Source organism: Scyliorhinus torazame, chromosome 21 (genome assembly GCF_047496885.1).
Source record: "Scyliorhinus torazame isolate Kashiwa2021f chromosome 21, sScyTor2.1, whole genome shotgun sequence".
Lineage (NCBI taxonomy): Eukaryota > Metazoa > Chordata > Chondrichthyes > Carcharhiniformes > Scyliorhinidae > Scyliorhinus > Scyliorhinus torazame.
Genome location: NC_092727.1, coordinates 84,104,269 through 84,126,100, shown reverse-complemented (window position 1 = coordinate 84,126,100; position 21,832 = coordinate 84,104,269). Strand labels below are relative to the sequence as shown.

The following is a 21,832-nucleotide window of genomic DNA, read 5'->3' as shown; positions in this document are numbered from 1 at the left end:
CCTTGCCAATGGCTGGCAGAAAGGGCAGTGCCCTCAATTTTACAATGTAAAGGACGACCTGACAGTGATTGATGGTATCCTCCTCAAGCTGGACCAGATTGTCATTCCACTCAGTCTCCAGAGCTTGGTGCTCCGCCAAATCCATGAGGGACACCTGGGCATCAAGTGCAGACGCAGAGCCAGGCAGGCTGTCTACTGACCCGGTATTAGCCAGGACATCTCGAACATGGTCCTCAACTGTGCGACCTTTCAATGCTTCCAGCCAGCGCAGAGCAAAGAGACGCTCCAGCAGCATGAAATCGAGACTTCCCCGTGGTCCAAGGTTGGCATCGACCTCTTTCGTGCGAATGGTCGTGACTACGTGTTGATTATTGACTATTTCACCAATTACCCTGAAGTCGTGAAGCTCTCAGACCTCACATTTCGGACCGTCATCAAGGCCTGTAAGGAGACATTCTCCAGGCATGGTATCCCACTCACTGTCATGAGTGACAATGGCCCGTGCTTCCACAGCCACGAGTGGTCTATGTTTGCCAAGTCATACCATTTCAAACATGTCACTTCCAGCCCACACAATCCGCAGTCATAGAATTTTTTACAGTACAGAAGGAGGCCATTCGACTCATCGAGTCTGCACCGGCTCTTGGAAAGAGCACCCTACCCAAGTCCACACCTCCATCCTATCCCCATAGCCCAGTAACCCCACCTAGCACTAAGGGCAATTTTGGACACTAAGGGCAATTTATCATGGCCAATCCACCTAACCTGCACATCTTTGGACTGTGGGAGGAAACCGGAGCACCCAGAGGAAACCCACACACACGGGGAGAACGTGCAGACTCCGCACAGACAGCGACCCAGCGGGGAATCGAACCTGGGACCCTGGAGCTGTGAAGCAATTGTGCTAACCACCATGCTACCGTGCTGCCCAATGGGAAGGTTGAAAAAGGGGTGCACATAGTGGAACAGCTCATCTGCAAGGCCGCGGATTCTGCTTCTGACATCTACCTCATGCTGCTTGCGTACAGGGCGACCCCACTGTGCACTGGCATGTCGCCGGCTCAACTCCTGATGAACAGGGACCTGCGGACGACACTTCCAGCCATACACTTGCCCAACCTAGATCACCTCGGGGTGCTGCAGAAGGTGCAGAAGCTCCGAAACCAGCAAAAGCAGGGCAATGATGCTCATGCCACCGATTTGCCCGTGTTATCCCCGGCAGACACTGTCAGGATCAAGATACCGGATGGTGGCTGGTCTGCTCCAGTTGTCGTTGTTCGACAGGCTGCGCCTCGCTTGTATGTTGTACGTATGGCTGATGATTCTGTTGTGCGACGAAACAGACGGGCACTGCGCAAAGTTGCCTATCCGCAACCGCTTTCTTCTCCGTTTCCGTCCGTTGTTTTGCCACCTCCTGATACCTCGATCTACGAGGCCACCAGTCAGGATTCCATCCCGCCTGTCAACGCGCCGTCATCCCCACCACCACCTCTCCGGCGGTCGACAAGGATCAGACGCAAGCCCCAGAGACTGGACTTACGAACATTTGTTTTGTTTGCTGTGTTCTGTTTTCTCACATTAGACAGCTGTCTTCACATGTAAATACGTTCACATATGCCCCGCTTGTAAATATGTTAATATATGCCACCACATGTAAGTACGTTCCCATGTGCCAACAAAACATTTTTTAAAAGGGGAGGTGCCATGATATGCAGACATGCAGATAACGATCTACAGACAGGCAGCTAATGAACACAGAGAACAGGACATGACCAATGAGCAGGCAGGACACTCGGGTGGTATCTCACTATAAAAGGCACGAGGCACTCACACTCCGCCTCTTTCCACTGATGAACATCTACACAGTGAGTCAGGGTGTATGTACATTATCACACCTCCAGCACATGGCTAAGAGCTAGTCTGGTTCTGTCAGATAGAGTAACCACACTTAGGTTAGCAGAGAGTTGAACTCATAGAGAACTGTGCTAACTGTGCTATTGGTTCAATAAATCAGATTGAAGTAACTTCAAGGTCTGGAATATATTTTGGTTAAAGCTGCATCCAGTTGCAGCCTGTGTTATCCCAGAGTACATAACACAACAGAGTTTGGTAGCCGTTTCTACAGTCATTAACATGAGAGGCGGGCGGCACAGTGGTTAACACTGCTGCCTCACGGCGCCGAGGCTCTGGGTTCGATCACGGCCCAGGTCACTGTCCGTGTGGAGTTTGCACATTCTCCCGTGTCTGCGTGGGTCTCACCCCCACAGCCCAAAAGGATGTGCAGGGTAGGTGAATTGGCCATGCCAAATTGCCCCTTAATTGGAAAAAATTAATTGGATACTCTAAATCTATTTTTATAAATTAATGTGAAAGGCACAAAAACACTTTTGCCGAAACACAGTACAAAGTAAATAATTTGGATGTCTTTGCATAGTCATCAGTAACTTTATTGTGCTGGCCTACCATGCATAGACCTGTGTCAGTTTTGAGTTGTGTTTCTGCTGATGGGTCTCTGTTGGGAGTATTGAAGCTGACACTGCTGATCATCTGGTGAGCAGAAGCTGAATGAGAGGTTCTGTGTCTTTGCACAGTATTCTTATGACCTGATTTATAACATTGTCAAGGGGAAGCTGTCTGATATACATTCTTTGCCTTTCATTATACTTCGGAGATTGCTTTTTTGCCTGATGGAAAGTCGCAGAATGCTGGCTGTTTTTAAAAAAAAATTACCTTTTAGGACATTAACCATCTAAACTGAGTGGTGATTGATTACATTCTTGTCCCAAATGCGATATTGGCAGTCTCCAAATCCCTCCATGATTACACCTTTAGTTTGTCATCCAATTCACAATACCCGCCCTCAATTCTTGAATCCTCCTTGAAATATACCACAGTTAATTTGTTGCAAATATTATGTAGAGCAATAATATAGCCTAAAGCAATATATTTGTTAACTCACACAATGGAGATATCAAAATGGATTTGTTGTGTGACTGGACTGAATATGATCATAGATTACACATGTCATATTTTTAATAATAAACTGGAATTGCATGTACAAAACTCATACTTGGTGGCAACTTAAGTCCTCCTAGCAACAATTGTAGATTTAATTAGGAATTTTAATACTCATGTTTAAGATTATAATTTTTAACTGATTTCTATCATTTTTGTAGTGTAACGGAGTGTGAAATAGACTTGAAATATCTTTTTCAAGGATTCTGCTTGCAGTATAGAACCTTAGTCGATGGTTTTACAGATTTGGAATACTGACCTCCCTGCTCAATCAGCTCTGCAGGTCGAGCTGAGAGCAGAGTCTCTGAAAATGTACACCTACGTCTGCCGGGCATGCTCTTGCAACTTTCACTCAGAAACTCCGCTGACGTTTATACCAGGGTCCTTGTCATCTTTACAGTGAAGCCTTTCAAAGGGATCTGAGCATCTCCATCTGCTCTGAGAATACTGGAGGGCTGTCACGCCTCCCATGCACATAAATCATGTTCCAAAGAACGTCCTAGGTTGATTCCATTTAATTTTTGGTCTGTCTTAAAATTTAGTAATATAGTGAAAGTTTAATGCAGTTGTCCAAGAAAGATAATAATGCAAAACCCTACCTCGTTCTGAAAGATGGCTTCCCTTTCAATAACTATCTGAAATAGTCCATATCAATATACAAAGGGAGCATGACTGCCTTGTCCTCAGGTCAAAGTTGTTTTAATGAGTGAAATTCATAAGATCATCAGAAGTAGAAATAAAAGGAGGACTCCTCTCTCAGATGCCTAAACTTGCACGGATCCCCCCCATCCACATCTGTTCCATGAACCCAATCAGCTCCTTAGCCACCACCTACATCTTCAGGGATTTGGGGCACAACCTAAGCAGCCTAGGGTCAGACACAGTTAAAATCCCCCGGATAATCAGATGATGTGTATCCAAATTTGGGATTGTCGGCAACACTTTATCAATGAACTCTGTATCATTGCAGTTCGGAGTGTACACAATCACTAACACCACAGCAAGTCCCTCCAACCATCCACTCACATCATGATTCTTCCCTCCCCCCGGGTCTCCACAATGTTACCCAGCGAAAAGGCCACCCTCTTATTAATAAGCACCACAGCTCCCCTCGTCTTCGTATCAAGTCCAGAATGGAACACTTATCCCAGCCACCCGTTCCTCCACCTCATTTGGTCCCTAGTTCTCAGTTGAATCTCCTGCAAAAACACCACATCTGCCTTCAAGTTCTTTAAATGGGCGAACACCCGAGATTTTTAAATCGGACCACTTAATCCCCTCGCGTTCCATGAGTCCAGTCTGGTCGGGGTGGGGCTTCAGGTTCCCCCCACCCTGCCAAAACCCTGATCAGCCATAACTTGATCATAATGGTTCACCCAAGGTGGCTGCTGCCACCTCCCCCCACCCAAACACTCCACAAAAGAACCGTCACAGTCCGCGCCCCCCCCCACCCCCCATCCCAGACAAAGAAAACCCCATTGCCCAAGGCTTGTAACCCCAACCCACATAGAAAACAAACAAAACAACCCCCTCAAAATAACCAGCCGTGGCTTTCTCCCCCACCTCACTTCCATTAACCAGCATCTCTGCTAACTGAGGAAAAACGCAAGTTATATTAGCAAAAGATTCGACACACAGCCCCCCTACCCACACCCACCTTTAGTCGTGTACCCAAAACCAATCCATCCACACACCCACGCTCCCCACCATTCCCAACAATTGCTTTTAAAACATCCAAGACCCGTACCCCACAAGCAGGGTGGTAAATCTTACAGAATTATACAGACATGTAACTGAAAAACAAATAATAACAACACACAGCACACGTTCAAAACTCATGCAGCTAAACCCACCCAAATCCTTCAGATGTCCCCCAGTCCATGTTCCTTAATAAAGTCATTTGCCTCCTTTGGCGTATCGAAGTAATGTTCTCTCCTCCCATCGTAATCCACAGGTGAGCTGGGTACATAATTTTAGACCTCACCTGGCTCCTAAAAGAGCAGCTTTGGCCTTATTAAATCTGGCCCTCCTCTTTGCTAGTTCCCCTCCCAAATCCTGGTCGATTCAGACAGTGTGGCCTTCTCAGCTGCACTCCTTCGTTTCCTTTGCCCAACTCTGAATCATTTCTTTGTCCAGTTATCTATGGAGCCATACTCTGATCACCCGTGGTGGCTCCCCAGCTCTAGGCTTCGTCCTCATCGTTCAAATACCCCCTGCCCCACCAAATACTCCAGCATATTCACCACATATTCCGTGGCCCTCCCTCCTTTTATGTGCTCAGGCAATCCTATGATCCTCAAGTTCTGTTGTCTGGAGCATTCTCCAAGTCATCAACCTTGACCCTTATCACTTTTACTGCTCCGACATCATCGACATATCTGCCTCCATGGAGGCAATCCGATCCTCATGGTCGGTAACTGTTTTCTCCATCTTCTAGAACGACACGTTCTGCACCTCCAACTGCTGTGCCACCCTAGGGCTGCCCGAATTGATTCAGTCACTTTCGCCAAATCCTCAATGACTGCCTGCCTGCCTTTGCTTTATATATTCATTCAATAGGAACTCCACCGACTTGTCTGTTGACCACTGAGCTGGCAGCAACACCACAGGTCCCTCCCCCATTCTTTTCCCTCCTGTGCCAAGCGTGTCCGTTGAGTCCGAAGAGCACCCCTTGTTCAACACACTCTTTGTTTGGTAACTCTTCGATATCTCTCACCGGAGGAGGAACCCTACTTCTTCTGCTCCATCACTTTTCCACCTGAGCAATCCCTGCAAAATGGGCTAAAAGGGCCGCAAAACCAGTCCTCAGGCAGGAGCTGCCTTGTGTGCGGCCACTCACTCCATGGCCGCCAACGGAAGTCCCCCATGAATATTTTCTTTCAGTAATTTGTGCTCTGAATGCTTATTTCTTCCTCCAGTCTTATTTACAATTTGTTCACTCCAGTTCTTTCCTCATTGAGTTAGGCGACTTTTTAAAGTCTGGCACATTCATTTATCATTTGCCCTTACGGAATGGGCTAAAACAATCTCATGATATTATCAGGAGTTTGAAATATGTCACATCTTTAATTGTAGCAAAATATTTCCTGTAATCTGTTGTTGAAAGATCTCTCTGTGGTGTAAACTCAGATTCAACTTCCAGAATCTTAATCTTAGCCCCTGAGCTACTAATAGGTTTTTGAAAATGAATTGCATGTTAAATTGTACAATTATTTAGATACACTTTATTTTATTTTGTGTCTGCATTGCTGTCATGATTCTTCACACGTCTGTCTGTCTGTGTATTGTGCATGGAATGGAAAATGAACATTTAAATGGGGTAAAGGAGCAAAGAATCTGCAAGTACAGATATTGCTGAAAATAGTAAGACCATTAAAAAACAGAAAAAAGTTTTATTTCTCGACAGATAGCATTGCAAAATAGAGAAGCTACGCTAAACTTGTATCGGAACTTGGTTAGGCCACATATTAACTCCATATTATTAAATCGTTGCCATATTATAAAAATCGTAAGGATACACTGGAGAGAGTACAAAATTGGGTTGCAAATTTGATACCAGAAATGCAAGTTTATGCCTAACAATACAGAATGAACAGGCTGGGCAACTTTTATTTATCTCGGAAAGAGGTGGCTGAAGGGTGACCTAATAGAGGTCTTTAAAATTATGAATATTTCAATAGCGCAATCATAGTGTTTCCACTTGTGAGGAAGAGTAAATCAATATAAAATTGTCACCAAGAAGTCAAATAAGATTCAGAAGAAACATTTTTACCTAGAGAATGTAGAACTCACTGTTGTAAGCAAAACGGTGATTTGAGAGAAAGCTAAGTAAGCATATGATGGAGAAGGGAATACAAGGTAATGCTGATAAGCGTTTAATGACAAAGGATGAAAGGAGGCTCAAACAGAATATAAATGTTGGCATGAATTACATAGAACATAATATATATGAAGAACAACTGCCAGTGATTTCTTCACAAAAGAGGACACAAATCAGATACCAGAAATGCTGGAGAATGTAAGGTTTAGTGAGAGGGAATAACTGAGAGGGGAGATCAACATTAGTAGAGAAATGGTGCTGGGAAAATTGATGGGGTTGAAGGCGGATAAATCCCCAGGGCCTGAGAATCTGCATCCCAGAGTGTTTAAGGAGGTGGCTCTGGAAATAGTGGACGCATTGGTGGTCATCTTCTGGGATTCTATAGACTCTGGAACTGTCCCTGCAGATTGGAGGGTAGCTCACATCATTCTGATATTCAAAAAGGGAGATAGAGAGAAAGCAAGCAGTTTTCGACCAATAAACCTAACATCGGTAGTGAGGAAAATGCTTGAATCCATTATCAAGGACTTTATAGCGGAACATTTAGAAAGCAGTGGCAGGATCAGTCAGAGTCAGCATGGACTTATGAAGGGAAAATAATGCTTTACAAATCTGTTGGAATTCTTTGAAGATGTAACCAGTACAGTTGACAAGGGGGAGCCAGTCAATGTGGTATATTTGGACTTTCAGAAGACGTTTGACAAAGTCCCGCATAAGAGATTATCGTGCAAAATTAAAGCGCATGGGGTTGGGGGAAATGTATTGAGGTGGATAAAAAACTGGTTGGCAGTGAGGAAACAAAGAGTAGGGATTAATGGGTCCTTTTCAAATTGGCAGGCAGTAACTAGTGGGGTGCCACAGGGATCGGAGCTGGGACCCCAGCAATTCACAATATATATTAATGATTTGGATGAGGGAACAAAATGCAACATCTCAAAGTTTGCAGATGATACGAAGTTAGGTGGGAGGGTGAATTGTGACAAGGATGCAGGGATCCTACAGCATGATCTGGACAGGTTGGGCGAGTGGGCAAATAAATGGCAGATGCAGTATAATTTGGATAAGTGTGAGGTTATTCACTATGGAAGCAAAAACAGGAAGGCCGATTACTACCTGAATGGTTGTAAATTGGGAGAGGGGAGTGTGCAGGGGGACCTGCATGGCCTTGTGCACCAGTCGCTGAAGGTAAGCATGCAAGCGCAGCAGGCGGTAAAGAAGGCTAATGATATGTTGGCCTTCATTGCGAGAGGTTTCAAGTATAGAAGCAGAGATGTGTTGCTGCAATTATACGGGGCCTTGGTGAGGCCACACCTGGAGTATTGTGTGCAGTTTTGGTCGTCTTCTCTGAGGAAGGATGTTCTTGCTTTCGAGGGGGTGCAGCGAAGGTTTACCGGACTGATTCCTAAGGATGGCAGGACTGTCATATGAGGAGAGATTGACTAGGTTAGGATTGTTCTTGCTGGAGTTCAGAAGAATGAGAGAGGATCTCATAGAGATTTAGAAAATTTAACGGGACTCGACAGGGTAGATGCTGGAAAGATGTTACCAACGATGGGTGTGTCCAGAACCAGGGGTCACAGTCTGAGGATTCAGGGTAACCATTTCAGACAGATATAAGGAGAGTGGTGAGCCTGTGGAATTCATTACCACAGGAAGTAGTTGATGCTAAAACTTTGAATATATTCAAGAGGCAGCTAGATATAGCACTTGGGGAGAATGGGTTCGAAGGCTATGGGGAGAAAGCAGGATTGGGCTATTGAGTTGGATGATCAGCCATGATCGTGATGAATGGCGGAGCAGGCTCGAAGGGCCAAAAGGCCTCGACCTGCTCCTATCTTCTATGTATCTATGTGTAACATAGATGTATGCAAAGTTTATGAAAACTTCGTACTGTTGCTCCTTGAATTGTGCATAGCATCTGGGAGTACAGCTATTATCGTCCAAACATTTGGGGTGTTACTGGAGGCAGAGCTATATGCCATAGAAGCAGTGGAGAGTACAGATTGTGGGAATAATTTGATGTGATAGTTTAAATGTATCATACAACAGTATTGCATTTTGTGCAATTGTTCCTGTATTGTATTGACACCAATGTGGTACCTAAGGATCAAACTGGTGTAACTGATGCATGGTTTTCAGATATTATCATGATGCATCTATGTACATTCTTATTAACACAAGATCACATACAAAATTCATTGTCAGCAGCAGCATTAAAAGTATTTTGTACATTATATGTGGCAATTTATAGATGACCATTTTTGTTTGGCAGGAACCTTACTATGTCCGTTGTATCAAGCCCAACGAGCAGAAATCTCCACTACTGTTTGATGACCAGCGTTGCCAGCACCAGGTTGAATATTTGGGTTTAATGGAAAATGTACGTGTTCGAAGGGCAGGATTCGCTTACCGACAGTATTATGATCGATTCCTTCAGAGGTAAATTTTTATAATAAAATCCAATACACTGGTCATTATGCCCTTTTCACATTTGCTTGCTGCAGACAGAACACTGAGGTAAAGAGGTGCCTATAGACTTGTGTTTCCTGTTTGGATATCTCTCACCTATCAACTGAGCCACTAGGTGGAGCTCTTTGCAGCAATAGGTCGAGGGGATTAAGAATTGGATTGAACTCACGGAAGAGCTCGTTCAGGGAATATGAGTATAGACGAGACACAGAAGAGACTGTGCTGGAAAAGGAACATTCAGTACTCTGGAGAAGAAACATAAACATGGGGTGCTGGAAAAAGAACATTCAGTGCGGTAGCGAAGAACACCAACATGGATAGTTGAAGCCACGACACATGCAGTAATGGTCACTTGTACCATGATATTGAAACCAGCGTGAGGAAATTCATGGAAAGCAAGGATATTGAGGTGGTAAAAGTCTGAAGGCACCTCAGCAGCTGACATCCAAAGCCCCACTACTAATGAAGGTTTCTAAAAGCACTTGCAATGTAACCTGCAACTGATCTGAATTCATACAAAGATGGCATTGAAGTAGTACTCGGCCTCAGTCTTACCCAGTGATAACGTGCTGCACTAAGAGGTGTTGTTTGATCGATATGTTGAGTGCACAATCGCCTATTTTAATTGCTCCACCATTAGCATCCGTGCTTGTAACTGCCTAGGCTCCAGCCTCTGGAAGTTCGGCCCTAACCCCTCTCTCCTCCTTTGAAATGCTTCTTAAAATCTACTTCTTTGATTCTGCTCATCTGTCCTATTATTTCTCTGAGTGGCTGAGTGTCAATTTACATTTGATAATGTTCAGTGAAGCAGCTTGAGGCATTATACAATGTTAAAGGTGCAATAAAAATGGAAGTTCTTGTTCTATAAAAGAGGAGCAGGATTCTCAGCCTCTTTAGGATGATCCCATCTTTCATTGGTCTGTTCTTCAACTCCATTTACCCACCGTGGCTCCATGCCCTTTCATACTCCTACCTAACAAAACTTAATCGATCCGCAATTTTTCCCTGCATTCACATGCCCTTGGGAATTATTCACCTTGAGTTGCATAGCTCCCATTTTAAGATGACACACACCCCTTTGTTCTTTATTCCATGGAATCCATAAAATCTCTACAGTACAGAAGAAAGCCATTCAGCCCATTGCGTATGTAGCAACTCTTGGCCCACACCCCCACCCTCTCCCTTGAGCCCGCGTATTGATCATGGGAAATCCACCTATACTGCGCATCTTTGGACTGAGTGGAAATAATGGCACGCAGAGGAAACCCAAGCAGACACTGGGAGAACGTGCAAACCCCACACAAAGTCACCCGAGGCTGGAATCGAATTGGGATCCCTAGCGCTGCGAGGCAGCAGTGCTAACCACTGTGCCACCGTGTCCCTCTATTATCCCATTAGGTCTGCTCACCAGAGATCAACATAAGCACACTCCCAGACGAGCACTGGATATTGACGTTAATTAGCACAGGGATTAGGGTCAGTTGGAATTCCTTTGTGTTACTTCAGATGAGTTCAGTTACCTTACAACAGTCCGAGATGTTATCTGGGATCTTTGTGGTTTTTGTGACTGGCTATGCGGTGGTAAAGCTCACTCAGTTAATGGGGAAAAGAATTATACGAGGATATGAACAAAGAGCAAAAGTAGGCCATTCAGTCCCTTGAGCCTGCTCCACTATTTGGTAAGATCATGGTTGAACTGATAGTAACCTCAAATCTGCATCCCATCCTACGTCCGCTAACATATCACCCCTTTCCTTACCAACAATCTATCTAGTTCTGCCTTAAATGTTCAAAGACTCTCTTCTTGAAAAGATGGTGGAAGCAGAGTTCCAAAGACTCACGACCCCTTGAGAGAAAATAAATTTGCCTCATCTCCATTTTAAATGGGCGACTCCTTATTTTTAAAACAATGACCCTTGGTTCTAAGTTTTCCCACAAGACGAAACATCTTTTCTGCATCTACCCTGTCATCGAATCATAGAATTTTCAGAAGAATGCCATTCAGCCCATTGAACGAGCACCTTACTTCATCCCACATCTCCACCCTATCCCCATAACCCAGTAACGCCACCTAATCTTTTTGGACACTAAGGGCAATTTAGCAAGACCAATCCACAGAATCTGCACATCTTTGGACTGTGGGAGGATACCAGAGCACCCGGAGGAAACCCACGCAGACATGGGGAGAAAGTGCAAACTCCGCACAGTGACCCAAGCCGGGAATCGAACCTGGGACCCGGGAGCTGTGAAGCAACTGTGCTAACCACTGTGCTACCATGCCCCCTCATGATCTTGTATGTCCCAATCAAGGCTCCTCTTGCTCTTTTACACTCAAGTGAATACAAACCCAGCCTGTCCAACCTTCCCTCATAAGGAATAGGTAAACCTCCTCTGAACTGCTTCCATTGCATCCACTGGACTAGTGTCCAGAGATCCAGGGTAATGCTTTAGGCACCTGGGTTTGATTCCCACCATGACAGATGGTAAAATTTGAATTCCACATAAATCTGGAATTAAAAACTCTAATGATGACCAAGAAACCATCATCAAGTGTTTTAAAAACCTATTTGTTCACTAATATCCATTAGGGAAGTAAATCTGCCATTCTTACCTGATCTGGCCTGCCTGTGATTTCAGATCCAGTCAATGTGGTTGACTCTTAACTGCCCCTTGGAAATGGTGTGGCAAACCGGTCCTTAAATAAGGTGACCAATTTTGGCATTGCACAATAAATTAATGCAATTCTTTGTAAATTTTGTGCAATTGCAGCTAATGCAACTTTTTCACCCACTTGCATTTATGAAGTGTCATTTGTGACCTCAACATCCCAAAGCACATTAAAGGCAGTGGACTATTTTTGAAATACAGTCATTGTTGAAATGTAAAGAAGGGCAGTAGAGCGGAGCTTCTGATTGGCTGCTGTGGGGAAAATTTGCATCAGTGCATTGCGGTCCCCGTATCTTGAAGGTGGTTTGTGGAGGAGCTGTTGTCAAGTGACAGTTAAACCCGAAACACTTCTTCAGTGTTTCCCTCCATACCGCCTCCTCTAACCAAAAAAAAAAGACAATCACTGTAAGGATCCCAGCCGAGTAAAGATCAAAAGGGAGAGTCGAGGGCAGGTAGATGTGGAAAGAAGTTGAACTGTGACGTGGAAGCATTGGAAAAGGTGCAAAGAGATTTACCAGGATGCTGCCTGGATTGTGGGGTAGGTCTTCTGAGGAAAGGTTGAGGGAGCTAGGGCTTTTCTCATTGGAGCGAAGGAGGATGAGAGGTGACTTAATAGAGGTTTATAAGATTGAGGGGGATAGATAGAGTGGACATTCAGAGACTATTTCCTCGGGTGGATGTAGTTGTTGCAAGGGCGCATAACTATAAGTTTCGGAATGGGAGATATAGGAGGGATGTCCGAGGTAGGTTCTTTACTCAGAGAGTAGTTAGAGTGTGGAATGGACTGCCTGCTGTGATAGTGGAATCGGACACTTTAGGAACTTTCAAGCGGTTATTGGATAGGCACATGGAGTACACCAGAATGACAGGGAGTGGGATAGCTTGATCTTGGTTTCGGACAAAGCTTGGCACAACATCGAGGGCCGAAGGGCCTGTTCTGTGCTGTACTGTTCTATGTAAGTCACAGCCTGCAGTGAAAGAGCGCGAGTAGAGCGACGGGGACTCTGAAAGAGCGCGAGGAGAACTGCGGAGACTCAGTGAAAGAGTGCGAGGAGAGCGGCAGAGACTCAGTGAAAGAGCGCGAGGAGAGCGGTGGGGACACAGGATAAAAGAGCGTGAGGAGAGCGGCGGGGACACAGAATTAAAGAGCGCAAGGAGAGCGATGGGGACACAGCTGCCGGAGAAGAGGCCTCCAGATTTTCGGCGGGAGCAGTGGCCAGCGGTCTCTCGGGAAGGTAAGTTTTCCTCTTTAAAAACTTACCTTGAAGAGTGACATCACAGCAAAGCAGTGACCTGATTGGCTGGTAAGGAAAGTGCTCCAATTAGCAGTAGCTGGGAGAAATTTAACTCTTCGTGTATTGGTAAGTATTGTGATTGGTAAGTAAAATCTTTATTCCTTTCACTTATTCATTATTTGATATTATATTTGTAATCAGTTAAAGTAAAGTGTAACAATGGCAGGAGATCCCAAACCCGTGTTATGCTCCTCATGCTCAATGTGGGAGTTCAGGGACGTGGCCGATGCCCCTGACTCCTTCATGTGCGGGAGGTGTGTCCAGCTGCAGCTCCTGTTAGACCGCATGACGGCTCTGGAGCTGCGGATGGACTCACTTTGGAGCATCCGAGATGCTGAGGAGGTCGTGGATAGCACGTTCAGTGAATTGGTCACACCGCAGATTAGGATTGGTGAAGGAGACAGGGAATGGGTGACCAAAAGGCAGAGAAAGAGCAGGAAGGCAGTGCAGGTGTCCCCTGCGGTCATCTCCCTCCAAAACAGGTATACCGTTTTGGATACTGTTGGGGGAGATGACTCACCAGGGGAAGGCAGTAGTAGCCAGGCTCATGGCACCGTGGCTGGCTCTGCTGCACAGAAGGGCGGAAAAAAGACTGGCAGGGCTATAGTCATAGGGGATTCAATCGTAAGGGGAGTCGATAGGCGGTACTGCGGCCGAAAACGAGACTCCCAAATGGTATGTTGCCTCCCGGGTGCACGGGTCAGGGATGTCTCAGATCAGCTGCAGGACATACTGATGGGGGAGGGTGAACAGCCAGTTGTCGTGGTGCATATAGGCACCAACGATATAGGTAAAAACGGGATGAAGTCCTACAATCAGAATTTAGGGAGTTAGGAGATAAGTTAAAAAGTAGGACCTCAAAGGTAGTAATCTCAGGATTGCTACCAGTGCCACGAGACAGTCTGAGTAGAAATTCAAGAATAGTCAGAATGAATACGTGGCTTGACAGATGGTGCAGGAGGGAGGGGTTCAGATTGTTGGGACATTGGAACCGGTTCTGGGGGCGGTGGGACCATTACAAATCGGATGGTCTACATCTGGGCAGGACTGGAACCAATGTCCTAGAGGGTGATTTTGCTAACACTGTTGGGGAGGTTTTAAACTAATGTGGCAAGGGGATGGGAACCACATTAGGAAGTTAGAGGTCAGTAAAGAGGCAGCAACTAAAGCCAGTAAGGTATCAGATAATAAACTCAATGTGACTAAGGGGAAGAGTAGACAGGGAAGCGATGATGAACGCAAAGGGACAGGTGGTCTGAGGTGCATTTGTTTCAATGCGAGAAGTGTAGCAGGTAAGGCAGATGAACTTAGGGCTTGAATTAGTACCTGGTAATACGATGTTATTGGTATTACTGAGACTTGGTTGAGTGAAGGGCAAGACTGGAAACTAAATATCCCAGGGGAGAGATGCTTCAGGAGGGATAGCGAGAGAGGTAAAATGGATGGAGGAGTTGCATTACTGGTCAGAGATGATATCATAGCTGTGATTAAGGAGGGCATGACGGAGGATTCGAGCACTGAGGCAATATGGGTAGAGCTAGGAATTAGGAAGGGTGCAGTAACACTGTTGGGACTTTACTACAGGCCTCCCAAAAGCGAGCGTGAAGTAGAGGTACAAATACGTAGATAGATTATAGAAAAATGTAGGAGCAATAGGGTGGTCGTGATGGGAGATTTTACCTTCCCCAACATTGAATGGGACTCATGTAGTGTTGGAGGCGTAGATGGAGCAGAATTTGTAAGGAGCATCCTGAAGAACTTTTTAGAGCAGTATGTAAATTGTCCAACTCGGGAAGGGGCCATACTGAACCTGGTATCGGGGAATGATCCCAGCCAGGTGGGATATAGATAGATTGGAGAGTTGGGCAGAGAAATGGGAGATGGAGTTCAATCCAGGCAAATGCGAGGTGATGCATTTTGGAAGATCTAATGGTCAATGGAAGAGTCCTGGGGAAAATTGATGTACAGAGAAATCTGGGAGTTCAGGTCCATTGTATCCTGAAGGTGGCAGCGCAGGTCGATAGAGTGGTCAAGAAGGCATACAGCATGCTTGCCTTCATCGGACGGGGTATTGAGTACAAGAGTCGGCAGGTCATGTTACAGTTGTATAGGACTTTGGTTAGGCAACATTTGGAATACTGCATGCAGTTCTGGTCGCCACATTACCAGAAGGATGTGGATGCTTTAGAGAGGGTGCAGAGGAGGTTCACCAGGATGTTGCCTGGTATGGAGGGTGCTAGCTATGAAGAAAGGTTGAGTAGATTAGGATTGTTTTCGTTGGAAAGACGGAGGTTGAGGGGGGACCTGATTGTGGTCTACAAAATTGAGAGCTATGGACAGGGTGGATAGCAACAAGCTTTTTCCAAGAGTGGGGGTGTCAATTACAAGGGGTCACGATTTCAAGGTGAGAGGGGGAAGGTTTAAGGGAGATGTGCGTGGAAAGTTTTTTACGCAGAGGGTGGTGGGTGCTTGGAACGCTTTGCCAGCAGAGGTGGTAGAGGCGGGCACAATAGCATCATTTAAGATGCATCTAGAGAGATATATGAACGGGCGGGGAACAGAAGGAAGTAGATCCTTGGAAAATAGGTGACAGGTTTAGATAAAGGATCTGGATCGGCGCAGGCTGGGAGGGCCGAAGGGCCTGTTCCTGTGCTGTAATTTTCTTTGTTCTTTGTAGTACCAATTTGAGCACAGCAATTTCCCACCAGTAATATGATAATGACAAGATAATCTTTTTAAACTCTTGTTGATTGAGGGACACCCGGGGAAACATCACTTCTCTTCAAAATAATGCCATCTTTTACATCTTTCTAAAAATTCATTAATGGGATGTGGGCATCACTGGCTGGGCCAATTTCTGTTGACCATCTATAATTGCCCTTGAACTGACTCGTTTGCCTCATCATTTCCAAAGGTCAGTTAACAGTCAATCAAGCTCATTTCCCCTCCAAGCCCCTTTCCCCTCCAAGCCCCTTTCCCCTCCAAGCCCCTTTCCCCTCCAAGCCCCTTTCCCCTCCAAGCCCCTTTCCCCTCCAAGCGACTTTCACAGTGCACTGAGCAAAATATACACTTCAATAAGCTGCTCTTAATCATAAAATTCACACTTTCAGGATAATCTAAATGCATGCTGAGCATATCCCTGTTTTTTTCACCTCTTCACTGTTGTTCCCCACAGTTTCACACCATGATAACTAAAATATATTTAAATTTATTTAAACTATACATTTGCTGAAATTTAATTTTGTTCATGGGGATAATTTTTTAAGTGTTCAACCAGCTGTTTTATAGAACACACACACCTTTCCCCGCACACAAATTTTCATTTCCTTCAGGGATGTTTGAGATAGCCAGATGTTTGTAGCCCTAATGGATTTCACAGAATGATAGACAGTAATTATATTCGGTGATTTCAACTTTCCCAAAATTAATTGGGATCGCCATCATGTTAAGGGCTTAGATGGACATGAGTTCTTAAAATATACACAGGAGAACATTTTAGCTCAATATGTAGAGGATCCACCAAGAAATGGTGCAGTGCTGGATCTAATTCTGGGGAATGAAGCCAGGCAGCTGGTTGATGTGTTGATGGGGGAGCATTTTAGTGATAGCAACCACAACATGATTCAATTTAAATTTGTTATGGACAAAGAAATAGACAAGTTGCCAAAAAAAGGTTTTGGATTGGGAGAGAGTAGATTTTAACAAAATAGGACAGGATCTGGCCAAGGTAGACTGGAAAGAGTTACTTGTGGGGAAACCTACAGAAGAGCAGTGGGGGGTGCTCAAAGATGAAATGGGGAGGGTACAGGCCCAATATGTTCCCTCGAGGGTAATAGGAAGGTGTAACATACCCAGTGAACAATGATGACCAGGAACATTCAGGATACGATGAGAAGGAAAAGAAAGGCTTTTAAAAAGAATAAGGGGAGCAAGTCTGCAGAAGCATTAGTGAGGTACAGAAAGTGCAGGATGGCGCTTAAGAAATCAAAAGCTCTGGCTGGTAAAAGTAGGGAAAATCTCAAGATATTCTATAAGTACATCAATGGGAAGAGGATAACCAGGGAAAGAGTAGGGCCCATTAAGCACCAAGGGGGAAATCTGTGGATGGAGCCAGAGGACGTTGGTACAGTGTTGAATGAATATTTCACATCTGTATTCATGCACGAGAATGAGGAGGTGGTTATGGAACTCGGGGAGAGAGATTGTGAGGTTCTTGAGCAAATTGTCATCAGGAGAGAAAAGTTATTGGAGGTATTGGCAAGCTGAAAAGTAGACACATCTCCAGCTCCAGAAGAGTAGTGAGGCAGTGGAATGCCCTACCTGCAACAGTAGTGAACTCGCCAACATTGAGGGCATTTAAGAGTTTATTGGATAAACATATGGATGATAATGGCATAGTGTAGGTTAGATGGCTTTTGTTTTGGTGCAACATCGTGGGCCGAAGGGCCTGTACTGCGCTGTATCGTTCTATGTTCTATGTTCTAATTGTGTCCCAGGCTGCTGTGGGAGGCGAGGGAGGAGATTGCCAGGGCTCTGAACCACATTTTTAATTTCCCTCTGGCCACGGGGGAAGTGGCAGAGGACTGGAGAACAGCTAATGTGGTACCACAATTTAAGAAAGGTTGTAGAGACAAGCCAGGGTACCACAGATCAGTAGGTCTCATGTCAGTAGTTGAGAAACTACTGGGCTGGATTCTGAAGGAGAGAATCTGGGCTGGATTCTCCATTCCTGTGTGTAAAGTGCTGACGGCAACGGAGGATCCACGGTGTTGCACAGCTGAATGATTGGTGCCACACCCGCACCGATTCTGCTACCAGTGAGGGACTAGCACCGGCGATGCGTGAAACACCCGTGGAACGCGCAAAAAACAGTGGGAGAATCACCAGGTCTCTGCGGAACGCGCAAAAAACAGAGAGAGAATCACCAGGCCTCTGCTGGACACGCGCAGGGCTGACAAACTGCAGCCACGCATACGCTTATACCCCCCACACATGCACCGATCATGCCCGAAAAGATGGCGCCTGTTGTGCTGGATCACATACCCGTTCACCCCGACTCCACTGCCCACCTCCTGGCCGCCGCCCAATACTCCCCCCAGCCCTGGCAGAAGCCCCCCGGCCAGCGGTACGGCTGTCGGCGAAGTATGATGGTATTGGACACTGTCCTCTCTCTCTCTCTATCTCACATTTTCCCCACATTGAATTCCAGTTGCCAATCTTCTGCCTACTCACTTAACCTCTCAATACCCCTCTGTAAACTATTTATATCCTCCTACCAAAATGCCTTCCCTCCCACCTTTAATAATAATCTTTATTGTCACAAGTAGGCTTACATTAACACTGCAATGAAGTTACTGTGAAGAGCCGCTATCGCCACATTCCGGCCCCTGTTTGGGTACATGGAGGGAGAATTCGTAATGTCCAAATTACCTAACAGCACGTCTTTCAGGACTTGTGGGAGGAAGCCGGAGCACCTGGAGGAAACCCACGCAGACACAGGGAGAACGTGCAGGCTCCGCACAGACAGTGACCCAAGCCAGGAATCAAACCTGGGTCCCTGGAGCTGTGACACAACAGTGCTAACCACTGTGCTACCGTGCCACCCTTTACTAGGATGATCCTGGGTATGGAGGGATTACCATATCAGGAATGAATAAATAGGTTGGGTCTATACTTTTCGGAGTTCAGCAGAATGAGGTGTATTCACCTGCAATTTGGCCACAGTATGCTCTGTTCCTTCCTCCAAATCATTACGATATATTGTAAATCTGTCCAAACTCCTTATGATTTTGAAAGCTTCTATATGAATTCTCTTCTTGGCTTTCTCTTCTTCAAGGTAAATCAGTCCTAACTTATCCGAACTTACTTAATAATTAAAGTTCCTCATCCCTGAAACCATTCTTCTAATCTTTTCTACACTCACCAATGCTGTGACATCCTTCCTGAGATGCAGCACCCAGTATTAGATGCAATACTCCAGCTGAAGCCAAACCAGTGTCTTATACAATTTCAACATAACCTCCTTGCTGCGGTATTCTATGTCCCTACTAATAAAGTAAAATACATTTAGGGGATGTGGGCGTTGCTGGTTAAGCCAGCATTTATTGCCCAACCCTAGTTGCCCTTCAGAAGGTGGTGGTGAGTTGCCTCTTGAACCGCTGTAGTCCCTGAGATGTAGGTACACCCACAGTGCTGGGAGTTCCAGGATTTTGACACAGCAACAGTGAAGGAGCAGCGATATAAATCCAAGTCGGGGTGGTGAGTGACTTGGAGGCGAACCTCCAGATGGTGGGGTTCCCATGTATCTGCTGCTGTTGTCCTTCTAGATGGTAGTGGCCATGGAAGGTGCTGTCTAAGGAACCTTGGCGAGTTCCTGCAGTGTATTTTGTAGATGGTACACACGGCTGCAACTGTTCATTGGTGGTGGATGGTTTGAATGTTTGTGAAGAGGTAGCAATCAAGTGGGCTGCTTTGTCCTGGGTGGTGTCGAGCTGCAAGAGTGTTGTTGCAACTGTACACATCGAGGCAAGTGGAGAGTGTTCCACTACACTCCTGACTTGTGCCTTGTAGGTGGTGGGCAGGCTCTGGGTGGGGGGGGGTGGGGGGGGGGGGGGGGGGGGGGGGGCGGGCAGGACGTGAGTTAGATGCCATAGGATTCCTAGTCTTTGACCTGCTCTGGTAGCCACAGTATTAACATGACTAGTCCAGTTCAGTTTCTGATCAATGCTAATTCCCAGGACATTTATTGTGGGGAATTCAGCGATGCTAATGCCATTGAATGCCAAGTTACATTTGTGCCAAACTGGTGCCAGGCAAATGACCATCTCCTACAAGAGGATCTAACCACTGCCCTTTGACCATAGGCTGCTCTTCTTTTTTTTTTTGAGAGAGAGCTGACTGGTATTGATCTAGTCTGGGTCACCACACGTCAGGCGACGGGCAAGGTTTGAGAAGGCAGGGCCTTCACGGATAATCTCATCCCTGTCATCAACATCAAGTGGTAAAAACAAAATAAATACTTAGGCTCTGATTGGACAGAGAGAGAGGGCATGGCTCTCACAGTCCATGTTGTGTGCAATCAGCACCTCACTTCACTTCCCCTTGCTTTATGTGCTTTTCTCTTCTGCCATACTGATAGGGAAAAAGTATGTGAGTGGAAACCTGTGGAAAGTGGTAACCCTGTGCATAGTCAACAGTCAACAAAAATAATTATATGCAGAGAGGAAATAAAAGGCTACTATGTTCCAAGACTCCAAACTACTAACTGACTGGGAAACCCATGCTCAGGCCCTAGGGTTCGCATGCTCCGGCCCGATTGGCCAATTGTGTCAAATGACCCTCCCGGAAGTCTCCCCCTTAAATGGGCATGCTACCACATCCCTCCCACTTTACGTTCCTGATTAACACATTGCAATAACAATGGAACTATTTACAATAATATACAACACATTCTCTTACAGGGTACTGTGGTCAGGGAACTTATTGATCATGTGAGAGCTTCAGCAGTAGAGCTAACTTCGGTTTGAACCTCAATGAGTTGACTCTCAATTTGTGAAGGTGCATCCATACAGATAGTTTCCTTGGTTCTCCCTGGAACATTTCTAAGTTCTTCCTCAGGGTGGCTTCTTGCAGCATTACTTTCATCTGTAGCAATCTCACTGACAAGCCTACTAGGGCTGGGATGTTCCACTGGTCCTGTGTGCGGTTCTCGTCTTCTCAAATGGTCGAGGTGTTTTTTGGCCCTTTCTTTGAACATCAGTCTCTCAAGATACTGGACCTGTTCTTGCCACGATCATTCCGGGGATCCAATTTTGAGTCAGCCCCAAAATTCTTCACGTATACCACCTCAAATGTTCTCTGTTTTCTTTGAGTTGTGATGTTTCTTCTGTGAGTTCTGTTTCCCCTCCACCCTCCCTGTCAAATTTGGAAATAAAAGATCCAACCGTGCCCTTATGCACCTGCCCATTAGCAACTAGGTGGGTGCAGCACCTCTGGCTAACATGGGATGTAGTTCAATAGATGGGTAGCATGGTGACACAGTGGTTAGCATGACTGCCTCACAGCTCGAGGGACCTGGGTTCAATTCCAACCTTGAGTGACCGCCTGTGTCATGTTTTCACATTCTCCCTGTGTCTGCATGGATTTCCTTCGGGTGCTCTGGTTTCCTCCCACAGTCCAAAGTTTTGCAGGTTAGGTGGATTGGCCATTCTAAATTGTCCCTTAGTGCCCAAAGGTTAGGTGGGGTTGCAGAAATAGGGCAGGTTAGTGGGTTTAGTTAGGGTGCTCTTTCAGAGGGGTGGTGCAGACTTGATTGGCCGAATGCCTCCTTCTGCACTGTAGGGATTCTATGAATTCTATGAACAGCAACAGGGTAAAGGGGCTGATATCTGTTTCTTTATGGTGGCTTTGAATATTTGAATGGTTCTCTCAGCCAGTCCATTTGATCAAGGGTGGGAGGGAGCAATTTGAATATGTTGAATGCCATTGATTCTCATAAAATGTTGGAATTCTTCACGAGTAAAGCAGTCCCATTAATGAGACCAGAACCTCTGGCAACCTATGGGTG

General features: G+C 45.7%; 1 protein-coding gene across 2 annotated transcripts in view; it reads left to right on the top strand.

Annotated features, from left to right (window-relative positions):
• The window catches only part of LOC140398380 (unconventional myosin-Id-like), a 913,794-nt gene that overhangs the window by 306,588 nt on the left and 585,374 nt on the right, over positions 1 to 21,832 (top strand). For both annotated transcript variants that reach the window (XM_072487000.1, XM_072487001.1), the window contains exon 15: positions 9,108 to 9,274. In XM_072487000.1, the coding sequence (XP_072343101.1) occupies positions 9,108 to 9,274 (167 nt within the window). The remainder of the gene's footprint in view (positions 1 to 9,107; positions 9,275 to 21,832) is intronic.